The sequence below is a fragment of the Schistocerca americana genome, chromosome 6 (assembly GCF_021461395.2).
Source record: "Schistocerca americana isolate TAMUIC-IGC-003095 chromosome 6, iqSchAmer2.1, whole genome shotgun sequence".
In the NCBI taxonomy this organism is placed as follows: Eukaryota; Metazoa; Arthropoda; class Insecta; order Orthoptera; family Acrididae; genus Schistocerca; species Schistocerca americana.
The window spans coordinates 243629624-243645062 of record NC_060124.1 but is presented as its reverse complement, the minus strand read 5'-3'; the positions used below and the strand labels follow the sequence as shown (position 1 = coordinate 243645062).

Genomic DNA, 15439 nt, shown 5'->3' with positions numbered 1-15439 from the left:
AGACATGTGTGTATCATGCTGTTAATATGGAAATAATTAATGAAAGAGTGAAACTACAGACAGGAAATTCTAACTAAATTCTCTATCTGCAAAAATTGTATAGCTTGATGAACAAAAAGGTTCATCTGGCAAGAAAAAATAACTATTTAGAGCAAAGGCACTCAAAAAATTAGCGACATGAAAGAATTACATGGAAGATTAATTATAAACCAGTGCTAGATTGCAGATATATTCAATGTCTTTTTCTAAAAGTGCTACGCAATTTAGATACGAAGAGAGCATTATTCAGTGACCCATTATGTCACAGAAGAGCTTCATGAACGTCGTTTGACACAATTGTGCTACATCCTAAATCTCCAATAGAAAATTTCATTCTACTCAACTTCCCTAAAAACATTTCTAAGTTATTATTGAGAATTCAGTTACGAGATAGTGGCATTTTAAAGCCTTATTATACAATAGCATATGTAGTGAATCTCTTCATAGTGATACTTTATGAGACAAAGTCAAACATTTTGCTGTTATGCCCATTCAAAGAAAAGCAGGCTGTCGAAGCAAAGGAAATTCTAAACAACAGGGGTTTATCTTGGGTCCTCAATGTTTTAGTATATATTAATAGCCGTCCAGTTTTCCCTGTTACGACGTAAATTTTGATCACATCAAACAAGAATGGAAATAAAATAAAATGGTAATAGTCTACAAACTGCACCAGCTTCTTGTGAAATAAAATAGTAATAGTCTTCAAAATGCACTAACAGGTTACAAGAAGTATGTCGGTTTTAGTCATGCACTGTCGCGGAAGGAGCTCTTTAACGACTACTATAATCAGTAATCATTTCACAATACACAGTAATTCCTAAGAACTGCGATCTAGAGCCTGTATAAAATTGGTAATTTCCATCATCCATATTTAATTAGGCTGGATTCCTTTGTCTACCACCATCATCTGATATCAACCATTATTACATGATAATGGGAATATAGATACAAATGGAGTGATTGTGGTAGACTAATAAATACAAGGAGCAAAATCACATAATTATGATTACTTATTATATACAACACAATTAAATGAAAATGATATTATCACTGTGGTTTTTCACTTTTTATAATGAAGCAAGACATTCTGCATACACTGTAAGGATTTGGATACCACATGAAACTAGATAGGGCCTTTTCTAAGAAACAAGATCACATTTTGTTTAAGGGAATAACAAACACAAAGTAAACCTATAGATGGTCAGATGGGGATTAGAAACCCAATTCCGCCGAATGTGAGTAGAGTGATTTTATCATTTCAGTAGCTGACTTTGTTTTAACGCCAGTGGAGATAAGAACAATATGTAAAGGTACACATTTATTAAGAAACCTGAGAAAGTATGTTAAATGTACTTTTGGTAACTTAGTGGAGTCAGTTCTTCCTGAGAATCATACATGAAATGCATGGCATACAAATTAAACTGTACTTTTTTGAGTCACAGAATGATGGAACAGGCCTCAAAGAAGTCCAACAATTACTAATGTATTTCAGACGGCGAAGAATCTCACAATATAATTATTTTTTTCTTTGCAACAATGTATTTCAGCTCGTATGTTTGGATAAAACAGATATTCAACACAACCAATTTTAAAACTTTGCAAATAAAAGTAAAGTTGGTACTTGAAATATTTTATAACTCAAAATATACAAATGTAACAGAAACAAAATTTCTGTCATATCAAGTTCGTTTTATGTCACATAGCGAGCCTTTTAGAGTGCTTCATTATACTGGTTTCGCGTTATCCTTACTTCATTGACGATTCATTCAAGATGTTTGCCATGTGAACCACAAAATAGTCCATTGCCACAACTAGTAGTAGTCACTGATGGGTTGTAAGAGTCCACAGCAATAGGGAATAGCCGTTGCAGGCCCACTACTAGACAGATATAAAGTGCTTGTCATTTAGTACTACCCATAGGGCATGCTGGTTTGTGGAATACTACTGATATAACCAGTAGTAAAATCTTGAAACTAAATATCGATGTCTCGTTTAGCATGAGCTTGGTCTTGGTCGTGTAGAATTTGGGAACTTACACTTAAACTGATATTCTTTTCACGTGTTATGTTCTGAATTACTTACTGGCGACAGAATGCTGCAAGAAGATTGAAGCAACTGAGGGTTTTCCTTTGTGCAGGCTGACCAAAGTTTGCTGAAAGGTCCTGACATAATTGTCTCGCCACTGGACGATCTGGAGACGTCCATACTCGGGCTGGAGTTCAAGGTGCGGCCGCGCCACTTCCGGCGGGGTGACATGAAGCTCAAGTGCCTGGCCACCATCGCGACAGTCTACTGGAGGAGCAACGAGGAGAGCGTCGAGAGCGACCGCCTCCAGAAGGCGCCCGTGCTGGAGAGCAGGGCTACCGTGCAGACCAGCAACTCCAGAGCCGACAAGGTTCAAGGTGAGTGTGGCCTCCTCAGTATCACAGATTCTGTAGCGTTATTTTTTTGTTCCGCGCTGGGAACTATTTTACGTCGAGTGCTTTTTTTGAGCTATTTGTGAAATTTATTTATGTAGTGAGTCATGTTCATGCTGTCCAGAATTACTCGATAAAAGATCCACCTGTTATGGAAACAAAAGTTTTACACTAAAAACCAAACATGCTTCAGCACCTTTCTGCCGTCATCAGTGTGTATCCTTCACTTAATTGATAACTTTTGCGCTATTCAGTTGTGAAGATGGTCCCACACAACATAATAATTTAGAAAATAGGATTTGATAAAGAATAACCTCTGATGGTGGCACAAAATAACTAAACTATATTATGTTTTAAAGAGAAACGGTTATTTTCATAATAGGGGCGGACCTTATATCCAGCAAACTAATCATATTTTTCAATTACTTTCTGTACGGCTCGCTCAGTCAACTTAAATGGAAAAGAAAGAAAAGAGAAAGCACGACCCTAATGTGTATAGGAATTGGATATACTGCGTCCTAATCTGCTTCTCTCCCCTGTCTCTGTTCATCTCACCCTCCCCCTTCGTTTATCCATCTTCTCCTTCTTCCCACTCTCTGACAATCACCTCCTTCCTCTCTCTCTGTACATCTGCTGCTCCCTCTTCCCTCTCAACTCCTCTAGCCTCCCCTCCCTCCCCCTCCCACTTTTCAGTCCATCACCTCCTCCCCCTTTCTCTGTCCAGCTTCATCCCTCCTCCTCTCTCTCCACCTCCTCTTTCCCGTTTTCTATATCCATTTCCACGCACCAATCTGATCATCTCTTCTTTCCCCTCTCTCTGACCTGAAGCCTTGTTTCTTGTTATTTATAAATTTAAATTCTGTGGTAGTATTCTAATCGTAAACCAATTAGCTATAAATACACCTTTTTCCATTTGCTGACGACGTTTCACTGTTGTATATCCGATATATGTTTAGAAGTACAGCCTTTTTAATATATATAGGATGGTCCATTGATAGTGACTGGGTCAAATGTCGCACGAAATAAGCATCAAACCAAAAAACTACAAAGAACTAAACTTGTCTAGATTGAAGGGGGAACCAGAAGGCGCTACACGCTATGGTTTGCCCGCTAGATGGCGCTGCCATCGGTCAAACGGAAATCAACTGGTTTTTTCTTTTAAATAGCAAACCCCATTTTTATTACATATTCGTGTAGTACGTAAAGAAATATGAACGTTTTAGCTGGACCATTTTTTTCGCTTTGTGATAGATGGCGCTGTAATCGTCACAAACGTATAAATACGTGGTATCACGTAACATTCCGCCAGTGCGGACGGTATTTGCTTCGTGATGCATTACCCGTGTTAAAATGGACCGTTTACGAATTGCGGAAAAGGTCGATATCGTGTTGATCTGTGGCTATTGTGATCAAAATGCCCAACGGGCGTTTACTATGTATGCTGCTCGGTATCCTGGACGACATCATCCAAGTGTCCGGACCGTTCGCCGGATAGTTACGTTATTTAAGGAAACAGGAATTATTCAGCCACACGTGAAACGTCAACCACGACCCGAAACAAATGATGATTCCCAAGTAGGTGTTTTAGCTGCTGTAGTGGCTAATCCGCACATCAGTACCAGACAAATTGCGCGAGAATCAGAAATCTCAAATACGTCGGTGTTGAGAATGCTACATCAACCTCGATTGCACCCGTACCATATTTCTATGCACCAGAAATTGCATGGCGACGACTTTGAACGTCGTGTAAAGTTCTGCTACTGGGAGGATCTGCCAAACAAGAGAAATTACGGGACGATGACAGAATTTTTGCACGCGCTCTATTTAGCGACGAAGCGTCATTCACCAACAGCGGTAACGGAAACCTGCATAATTTGTACTATTGGGCAACGGAAAATCCACGATGGCTGCGACAAGTGGAATATCAACGACCTTGGCGGGTTAATGTATGGTGCGGCATTATGGAAGGAAGGACTATTGACCCCTATTTTATCGAAAGCAATCTAAATGGTGCAATATATGCTGATTTCCTACGTAATGTTCTACCGATGTTACTACAAGATATTTCACTGCATGACAGAATGGCGATGTACTTCCAACATCATGGATGTCCGGCACATAGCTCTCTTGCGGTTGAAGCGGTATTGAATAGCATATTTCATGACAGGTGGATTGGTCGTCGAAGCACCACACCGTGGCCCGCACGATCACCGGATCTGACGTCCCCGGATTTCTTTCTGTGAGGAAAGTTGAAGGATATTTGCTATCGTGATCCACCGACAACGCCTGACAACATGCGTCAGCGCATTGTCAATGCATGTGCGAACATTACGGAAGGCGAACTACTCGCTGTTGAGAGGAATTTCGTTACTCCTATTGCCAAATGCATTGAGGTTGACGGACATCATTTTAATCATTTATTGCATTAATGTGGTATTTACAGGTAATCAGGCTGTAACAGCATGCGTTCTCAGAAATGATACGTTCACAAAGGTACATGTATCACACTGGAACAACCGAAATAAAATGTTCAAACGTACCTACGTTCTGTATTTTAATTTAAAAAACCTGCCTCTTACAACTATTCGTCTAAAATTGTGAGCCACATGTTTTGTGACTATTACAGCGCCATCTATCAAAAAGCGAAAAAAGTGGTCCGACTAAAACATTCATATTTCTTTACGAACCACACGAATAAGTAATGAAAATTGGGGTTCCTATTTAAAAAAATCGCAGTTGATATCCGTTTGACCTATGGCACCGCCATCTAGCGGGCTAACCATTGCGCCATCTGGTTTCCCCCTTCAAGCTAGACAAGTTTGCTTCGTTGTAGTTTTTTCGTTTGACGCTTATTTCGTGAGATTTTTGGCCCGGTCACGATCAATGGACCACCCTGTATATTGTGGTCTGCAGTTCGGAGACTGCTTTGTTGCAGCTCTCCATGCTACTCTATCGTGTGGAGGCCTCTTGGTCTCCTGCTACGATTTTTACCCTCCATGCATCCTTCCAATATCAAGTTGGTGATCCCATGATACCTTAGAACGTGTCCTATCAGCCGATTCTTTCTTCTAGTCAAGTTGTGGCACAAATTTCTCTTCTCCCCAATTGTATTCAGAATCCCGTCATTAGTTACATGATATACCAATCTGATTTTCAGCATTCTTCTGTGGCGCCACATTTCAAAAGCTACTCTTCTTGTCTAAACTATTTATCGTCCATGCTTCACATCCATACCTAGCTGACTCCATACAAATAACTTCAGAAAAGTCTGACACTTAAATCAATACTCGATGTTGACAAATTTCTCTTCTGCAGAAATGCTTTTCTTGCCATTGACAGTCTACATTTTGTATCCTCTCTAATTCGACCATCATCAATTGTCTTGCTGCCCAAATAGAAAAACTCATCTAGTACTTTAAGTATCTCATTTCCTAACCTAATTCCCTCAGAATCACCTGATTTAATTCAACAGTTTTCCATTATACTCGTTTTGCTTTCGTTATAGTTCATCTTATATCCTCCTTTCAAGACACTGTTTATCCCGTTCAACTGCTCTTCCAAGTCCTTTGCTGTCTCTGACAGAATTACAGTGTCGTCGGCAAACTTCAAATTTTTTATTTCTTCACCATGGATTTTAATTCCTACTCCGAATTTTTCTTTTCTTTCCTTTGCTGCTTGTTCAATATACAGATTGAACAACTTCGGGAATAGGCTACAAAATGCCTAATGCCCTTCTTAAGTACTGCTTCCCTTTCGTGCCCCTCGACTTTTATAACTGCTATCTGGTTTCGTACAAATTGTAAATAGCCTTTCGCTCCCTATATATTACGCTTGTCACCTTCGGAATTTGAAAGAGAGTATTCCAGACACCATTTCCAAAGCTTCCTCTACGTCTACAAATGCTAGAAACATAGGTTTGCCTTTCCTTAACCTGCCTTCTAAGGTACGTCGTAGGGTCAGTATTATCTCCCGTGTTTCCACATTTCTGCGGAATCCTAAATGATCTTCCCCGAGGTTGGCTCCTACTATTTTTTCCATGCGACTGTAACGAATTCGTGTTAATATTTTGCAACCTTGACTTATCAAACTAATATTGCGGTAATTTTTACACCTGTAGTATTAATGAAATAAGACCTAAAGCACGTATGTAGTAAAATGCAATGTCCAAATTTTGCAGCAGACGGTAAAGAACTTTTGGAGATACACGAGCCTGAGCAAGTGCACGTTTACATTTTTATTTCTGTGTATCAACGATATACTCATGAGCAGCATTTAAAAACAGAAGCAAATAAAAGAATTAGATATGCTACTGACTGTAATAGGGTTATATATTCCATAATTGTTTTCATTCCTTCAAAGTTGCCTATTTTGGATCACACACATTGATTATATTTACATTTTACAAATTTACTTCATAACTTGTCCTAAAACAACTGGTATCTTTCCATTATTGAAAAGAAAACAACACCACATCCAATTTAATAATAACTATATAAGTGACATTTTCTTTGTGTTAGTTATTACTTTGGGACAGATTAAGAATTAGCAGATGGATACTTAACTGGTAATGAACTTAAATGACTGACAATGTGTAGATGGTATGTTTACATGAAGCGGCATGTGTGATATATCTGAGCAATACACATTGTGTAGACGAAGACAACTGCTAGATTGGGTGCAGTACTTTCCAGCAATAATCTGGCTGACAGAAACTGCTCAAACACATGATTGGTCTACAGTGACGCAGAACAAAAGTGAACCCACAGGTGCAGCATATATATCTGTTCTCCCCACTGTCGCTCTGTAAAATACGCTCTGGGCATTTGCTTACTTTCAATTCTCCGACTAAGGTCCATTATTTCGTAAGTCAAATTAACTATTGGCGACTTCCGTTGCTTTTGCATAACGTTTTTCTTTCCCACACTAAAAGTAACACGTGCTTTCCAAAAATGTTGATTATGCATAGCAGTCCAGAATAATGCCAGTATATTACTCCTGTGTCCTATTCGGCGAAAAATATTTTGATATCCCCACGGTCACAGCTCTGAGCTATCCACTTTGAGCTATCCATTGCGAATTATTGTCAAACGGACGGCTTCTTTAGATATAGTAGGTTCAAAAATGGCTCTAAGCAATGTGGGACTTAACTTCTGAGGTCATCAGTCCCCTAGAACTTAGAACTACTTAAACCTAACTAACCGAAGGACATCACACACATCCATGCCCGAGACAGGATTCGAAGCTGTGACCGTAGCGGTCGCTCGGTTCCAGACTGAACCTTCCAATTTAAGTTGTTCGTAATTCTTGCACTCATGTGGATGACCTCAAACTTTTCGTTTTTGAAGGTCAACTGTTCCCTTTCGCACCATTCAGATATTTTTTTCTAAATCGTTTTGCAGTTTGTTTTGATCTTCTGATGACTTTATTACTCGATAAAGTACAGCGACATCTACAAACAACCGAAGACGGGTGCTCAGATTGTCTCCCAAATCGTTTATATACATAAGGAACAGCCAAGGGCCTATAACACTACCTTGGGGACCGCCAGAAATCACTTCTATTTTACTCCATGACTTTACATCAATTACTACGAACTGTGACTTCTCTGACAGGTAATCACAAATCCAGTCACATAACTGAGACGATATTCCATAAGCACGCAATTTCACTATTAGCCGCTTGTGTGGTAGAGTGTCGAAAGCCTTCCGGAAATCCAGAAATACGAAATCGATCTGAGGTGCCCTGTCAAAAGCACTCAACACTTCATGTGAATAAGGAGCTAGTTGTGTTTCACAGGAACGATGTTTTCTAAACCCATGTTCACTGTGTCACAATAGCCTTTTTCTTCGAGGAAATTCATAATATTCGAACACAATATATGTTCCAAAATCCTGCTGAACATCGACATTAACGATATGAGCCTGTGATTTAGTGGATTACTTCTACTACGATTCTTGAATATTGATGTGACCTATGCAACTTTCCAGTCTTTGGGTACTGATCTTTCGTCGAGCGGACGATTGTATATGATCCTTAAGTATGGAGCTAATCCATCAGCATACTCCGAAAGGAACCTAATTGGCATATTGTCTGGACCAGAAGACTTGCTTTTATTAAGTGATTTAGGTTGCTTCACTACTCCGTGGATTCTTACTTCTACGTTAGTCATGTTGGCAGCTGTCCTCGATTCGAATTCTGGAATATTTACTTCGTCTTCTTCTGTAGAGGCATTTCGGAAGGCTGTGTTTAGTAACTCTGCTTTGGCAGTACTGTCTTCGATAGTATCTCCATTGCTATCGCACAGAGAAGGCATTGATTGTTTCTTGCCGCTAACATACTTCACATACGACCAGAATCTCTTTGGGTTTCCTGCCAGGTTTCGAGACAAAGTTTCGTTGTGGAAACTGTTATAAGCATCTCGCATTGAAGTCCGCGCTTCATTTCGAGCCTCTGTAAAAGATCGCCAGTCTTGGGGATTTTGCGTCTGTTTAAATTTGGCATGTTTGTTTCGTTGTTTCTGCAACAGTGTTCTAGCCCATTTTGTGTACCAAGGAGGATCAGCTCCGTCGTTTGTTAATTTATTTGGTATAAATCTCTCAATTGCTGCAGATACTATTTCTTTAAATCTAAGCCACATCTGGTCTACACTTATATTATCAATTTGGAATGAGTGGAGATTGTCTCTCAGGAAGGCGTCAAGTGAATTTTTATCTGCTTTTTTGAATGGGTATATGTCTCGCTCATTTTTCGAGGATTTGAGGATTACAATATTCAATCTCGCTACGACAATCCTGTGTTCACTAATCCCTGAATCGGTTTTGATGCACGTTATTAACTCAGGATTATTTGTTGCTAAGAGGTCAAGTGTGTTTTCACAACCGTTTACCAATCGCGTAGGCTCATGAACTAACTGCTCGAAATAATTTTCAGAGAATGCGTTTAGCACAATTTCGGATAATATTTTATGCGCACCACCGGAATGAAACATGTATTTTCGCCAACATATCTAGGGTAAATTAAAGTCACCACCAACTATTATCGTACGTGTCTGAAATCAAACTCAAGTTTTCTTTGAATTTTCAGCATCTGTATCATCTGAATTGGGAGGTCGGTAAAAGGATGCTATTATTATTTTATTTTTGTGAAGTGCACTGTCTGCGGCCATTCCTTGGAAACAAAACAGTTTCCTTGCTACTAGATTTCTCTCTCGAAGCAGACAGTGCTTAATGGGAAGAGTAATGTGCGTTCCTTAATGCAGAAACTTTGAGCTAACTTTTCTCATTCCTTGTTAATTATTTAAAGTTTGCGTTACATTCTCTTTGTACTGTCCAGCACTTCTGAATTAAGTTTGTAGCCAACCTTTCCGCCTTCGTGGGCTACTTTTACCGCTAAACCTCCGACGTCTTGAACAAACTTCGCATTGGAACTATTATAACCCAGATGGTCTTCAGCTGGTAATATTGCACTGATTATTATATGCTTACGTCTTGTGGAATCAGTTTATAATGATCTGAAACGGCCATCAGAACTTCTTCTGCTATGAACTAAGTTGCTTTTGATAAACTGCCACACAGGAAACTGCGACTGAAAATAGAAAAACAAAAAAGGAAAACGTCAGGACGTTTATACCTATCTCATTACACGTCGACAATAAGTAAAGTGGTGCAGTGCACTTTTAATTGTACTAGTCACATTCATTAAAAGCTTGTGGGAAGAATACCTGCATCTTTGCGCGAGTGTTTATTGTTATTCGCCATATTTCTGATATACTAAATCTACGGAATAGGAACATAGAAGAAATTCATTTATTTATTTTTCAGCATCAGGTGGCTCGAGAACGAAAAATGAGTAAGAAAATTTATTTTCCAAGACGACCACTCTGTTCCTAAACCGTGTACGATACGTAGGGGATGGAGAACATTGGGAGACACTGACCTGAACGACGCTTGTGACATTTCCTAATTTGGATCTCACGAGATGTAAATTGTGCCTTTCCTCGAGCATATGCTAGTTACAAACTGTTATATTCTTTCGCCATTCAGATAAGCCTAAGACGTTTCACACCACCAAGCTCTTTATAGACTCCATGACCACTGTAGGTCCGACTGCATATGTGTCCTATACACTTGGCCAGTATTACAGTATAGGGCATACAAATGTTTTTATACGACGTATTTTGCACAAAATTTGTGTTTACATTCTTTCTGATAGAACAATTTTTTAATCTAATGTGCACTTCTTGACTGATGTATTAGTCTCGGGACTTAGGCGACTGTATTTGACATAATTTAACCTCTACAGTTTAATATTCTTTCACAGAAGGCAATGTCAGACGTATTTACGGCGTTGTTTCGTAAAATAATTGGAATGTTAACTATAGAAACTGTTTCCAATTATCTTACAACAATTGCTCTGTCCTGGCGCCTTCAGAACGCTCTCAGAAATCGCTAAGACGAGTGCATGTTGTTTGGAATCTCGTTCGGTGGACCAGTTAGCGCTAATCTTCTCTCTTTTCCTCTCTCTCTCTCTTCTATTTTGTTTTTGAAGACTGGGCTGTTGTTATAGATTAAAGGGTCTCGGAAAAGTACAAAGAGTGTTTCTGCCTCTAAAAGTGCAGGTCAAACACAGGACAAGAGATGGTCAGGGAACTGTCGGTATTGTAGCTGTAAATTTTTGTAGCTGTGTCTGGAAAGAAACACAGTTCTAACAGCTAACAGATAGCGCTTAAGTTCAAATTGTTGTGGGTTCTGAAATCTGCCTTAAGTCCAGTGATAAGTTCCGTTGAAGTTCTTATAGAAAACCGAGCCAAAGAAACTGGTACACCTGCCTAATATCGTGTAGGGCTTCCGCGAGCACTTAGAAATGCCGCAACACTACGTGGTATGAACTCTACTAATGTCTGAAGTTGTACTGGAGGGAGATGACACCATAAATTCTGCAGGGTTGTCCATAAAACCGTAAGGGAACGACGGGGTTGGGAACTTTTCTGAACAGCACGTTGCAAGGCATCCCAGATATGCTCAATAATTTTGATGTCCTGCGAGACTGGTGGCCAGCGGAAGTGTTTAAATTCATAACAGTGTTCCTGAAGATACTATGTAGCCATTCTGAAAGTGTGGGATGTCGCGTTGTCCTACTGGAATTACCCAAATCCGTCTGAATGCACAATGGACATGAATGGATGCAGGTGATCAGGCAGGATGCTTACATACGTATCACCTCTCAGAGTCGTATCTAGACGTATCAGGGGCCCCATATCCTTCCAATTGCACACGCCCCAATGCAATACAGAGCCTCCACAAGACTGAACAGTGCCCTGCTGACATGCAGGCTCCATGGATTCATGAGGTTGTCTCCATACCCGTACACGTCTATCCGCTCGATGCAATTTGACACGAGGCTCGTCCGTCCAGACAACATGTGTTCAGTCGTCAACTGTCCAATGCCGGTGTTGACGGGCAAAGGCGATGCCTAAAGCTTTGTGTCATTCAGCCATCAAGGGTACACGAGTGGGCCTTCGGCTCAGAAACCCCATATCCATGGTGTTTCGTTGAATGGTTTGCACGCTGACACTTGTTGATGACCCAGCATTGCAATCTGCAGCAATTTTCGGAAGAGCTCCACTTCGGTCACTCTGAATGATTCTCTGCAGTCGTCGTTGATCCCGTTCTTGCAGGATCTTTTTCCGGCCACAGCGACGTCGGAGGTTTGATGTGTCACCGGGTACCTGATATTCACGGAAAACTCGTGAAATGGTCGCACGGAAAAATCCCCACTTCATCGCTACCTCTGACATGCTGTGCGGCATCGCTCGTGCGCCTACTATAATATCATATTCAAACTCACCTTAATATTGATAACCTGCCATTGTAGCAGTACTAACCGATCTAACAACTGCGCCAGACACTTGTATTATATAGGCGCTGCCGAGCGCAGAACCGTATTCTGCCTGTTCACTTATCTGTGTATTTGAATACGCATGCCTATACCAGATTCTTTGGCACTTCAGAGTACATTCAGACAGGACAGATTAAATTCAATTAGTGAAGGGCGTTTTTGTTGCAGTTTATCTTGTAGTGAAATTAACATCGGTAGTTGCGGTGAGCTAGTAAGGGTAGAAGCTATATTTGACAACCAGAATAAATTAATAATTTTTTGCATTTGCCAACCCTCCGACTCGGATGATAACGCTGCCGAAAAGTTCAAGGAAAATACGGGTCTTATTTCGCGTAGGTACCCTATTGATACAAATTTAGTTGGTGGTTACTTCAATCAGTCGTAAATATATTTGATAAAGTCGGTTGTAGGTATAAACCATCGTCCGAGATGTACTAAGGGCTTCCTCCCAAAATTAATTGGAGCATTTAGTTTATGGGCCCACAATACTCGAAAATGTTTGCGATAACATGCTGCACCTTTTGGAAAAAAGACACTCCAGAACAAATATAGACCGTCATGACGGATACTAGGATTACTAATCAGAATGTGGTTCTAGAGAGAGGTGTAAGGCGCCTTATCACGTTCCGTGCGGCTCCCCATATCGGAGATTCGAGTCCTCCCTTGGGCATGGGTGTGTGTGTTTATTTATTTATTTTATTTATGCAATTATTTTACCTGGAAAGTTGTTGTTCATAGCGTAAGTTTGTTTCAGTTAGATTAAGTAGTTTGTAGGTTTAGGGACCGATGATCTCAGCAGTTTGGTTCCATAAGACCATCCCACAAATTTAGATATAGAGAGAATGAGTACCGAAACTTCCAAATCCACCGAAAATAAACGCAAGGCATCTCTAATAAAATCAGAAAAAATTTCCTAAGTGTCTGTTTGCATTCTTTCCTAACAAATTGTTTAAGTATAGACCAGGTGTGGCTTATATTAAAAGAGATACACTTACGAGCCAAAATATTATGACCACTTGCTTAATGGCTTTTTTGTCTGTCTCTGGAACGACATACATCACTGATTCTGCGTACCAGGGATCCAAGAGTTTTCTGGTGGGTTTGTGGATGTATGTGGCAGTAACTGCATGATGGCAACGGTTATAGTACTGATAGCAGTGCCAATACGAAGAAATTCATTAAATATGCGAGAATTCGGATCAAGAACAGCTCTGGACGTGAGAAACTTGGAACAACACTACTGGCCATTAAAATTGCTACGCCCCCGAAGATGACGTGCTACAGACACGAAATTTAACCGACAGGAAGAAGATGCTGTGATATGCAAATGATCAGCTTTTCAGAGCATTCACACAAGGTTGGCGCCGGTGGCGACACCTACAACGTGCTGACATGACGAAAGTTTCCAACCGATTTCTCATACACAAACAGCAGTCGACCGGCGTTGCCTGGTGAAACGTTGTTGTGATGCCTCCTGTAAGGAGGAGAAATGCGTACCATCACGTTTCCGACTTTGATAAAGGTCGGATTGTAGCCTATCGCGATTGCGGTTCATTGTATCGCGACATTGCTGCTCGCGTTGGTCGAGACCCAATGACTGTTAGCAGAATACGAAATCGGTGGATTCAGGAGGGTAATACGGAACGCCGTGCTGGATCCCAACGGCCTCGTATCGCTAGCAGTCGAGATGACAGGCATCTTATCCACATGGCTCTAACGGATTGTGCAGCCACGTCTCGATCCCTGAGTCAACAGATGGGGACGTTTGCAAGACAACAACCATTTACACGAACAGTTCCACGACGTTTGCAGCAGGATGGACTGTCAGCTCGGAGACCATGGCTGCGGCTACCCTTGACGCTGCATCACACACAGGAGTGCCTGCGATGGTGCACTCAAAGACGAACCTGGGTGCACGAACGGCAAAACGTCATTTTTTCGGATGAATCCAAGTTCTGTTTACTCCATCATGATGGTCGCATCCGTGTTTGACGACATCGCGGTGAACGCACATTGGAAGCGTGTATTCGTCATCGCCATCCTGGCGTATCACCCGGCGTGATGGTGTGGGGTGCCATTGGTTACACGTCGCGGTCACCTCTTGTTCGTATTGACGGCACTATGAACCGTGGACGTTACATTTCAGATGTGTTACGAACCGTGGCTCTACCCTTCATTCGATCCCTGCGAAACCCTACATTTCAGTAGGATAATGCATGTTGCAGGTCCTGTACGAGCCTTTCTGGATACAGAAAATGTTCGACTGCTGCCCTGGCCAGCACATTCTCCAGATCTCTCACCAATTGAAAAGTCTGGTCAATGGTGGCCGAGAAACTGGCTCGTCACAATACGCCAGTCACTACTCTTGACGAACTGTGATACCGTGTCGAAGCTGCATGGGCAGCGGTACCTGTACGCGCCATCCAAGCTCTGTTTGACTGAATGCCCAGGCGTATCAAGGCCTTTATTTCGGCCAGAGGTGGTTTTTCTGGGTACTGATTTCTCAGTATCTATGCATCCAAATTGCCTGAAAATGTAATCACATGTCAGTTCTAGTACAAATTTGTCCAATGAATACCCGTTTATCATCTGCATTTCTTCTTGGTGTAGCAAATTTAATGTCCAGTAGTGTAGATACTCACAATGTAGCGGAGAAACTTAAATCACTTAACACAAGGAAGACTTCTTGTCATTATGGTGTAACAATTAGGAGAGAGAGCACCATCCGTCCAAAAAGTTTACAGACTGATTTTATTCTTGGCATAAAAACATCAGCGCAGGAAGTGCGCTGGCAGCCTGACCTAGTAACTGTAAACAACACATGTGTGTTAGACTGGTCAGTTGTGAGCAGATACGTTTGAGTACTGGACACGTGGCCGTTTAGCGTCAACATTGTTGTGTTTATAAATCATAAAGGAGCAACGAACTGAACTTGTCTAAATGAAGTGTCCGAGATAGTCTCCAGAATATTTTGAAAGAAAACTGTTGGTCCAGTCTGTCCCACACACCTTGACTCCTGAACAAAATTAACGTCTTGTAGACGTCTGCCGTGACTTGACTATAAAAAAAAATTTAAAAAAGCGCTG

General features: G+C 40.9%; 1 protein-coding gene across 1 annotated transcript in view; it reads left to right on the top strand.

Moving 5' to 3' along the window:
• The window catches only part of LOC124619626, a 212915-nt gene that overhangs the window by 161114 nt on the left and 36362 nt on the right, over window positions 1-15439 (top strand). Inside the window, exon 4 of the mRNA XM_047146136.1 lies at window positions 2177-2441. Coding sequence (XP_047002092.1) covers window positions 2177-2441 — 265 coding nt within the window. The remainder of the gene's footprint in view (window positions 1-2176; window positions 2442-15439) is intronic.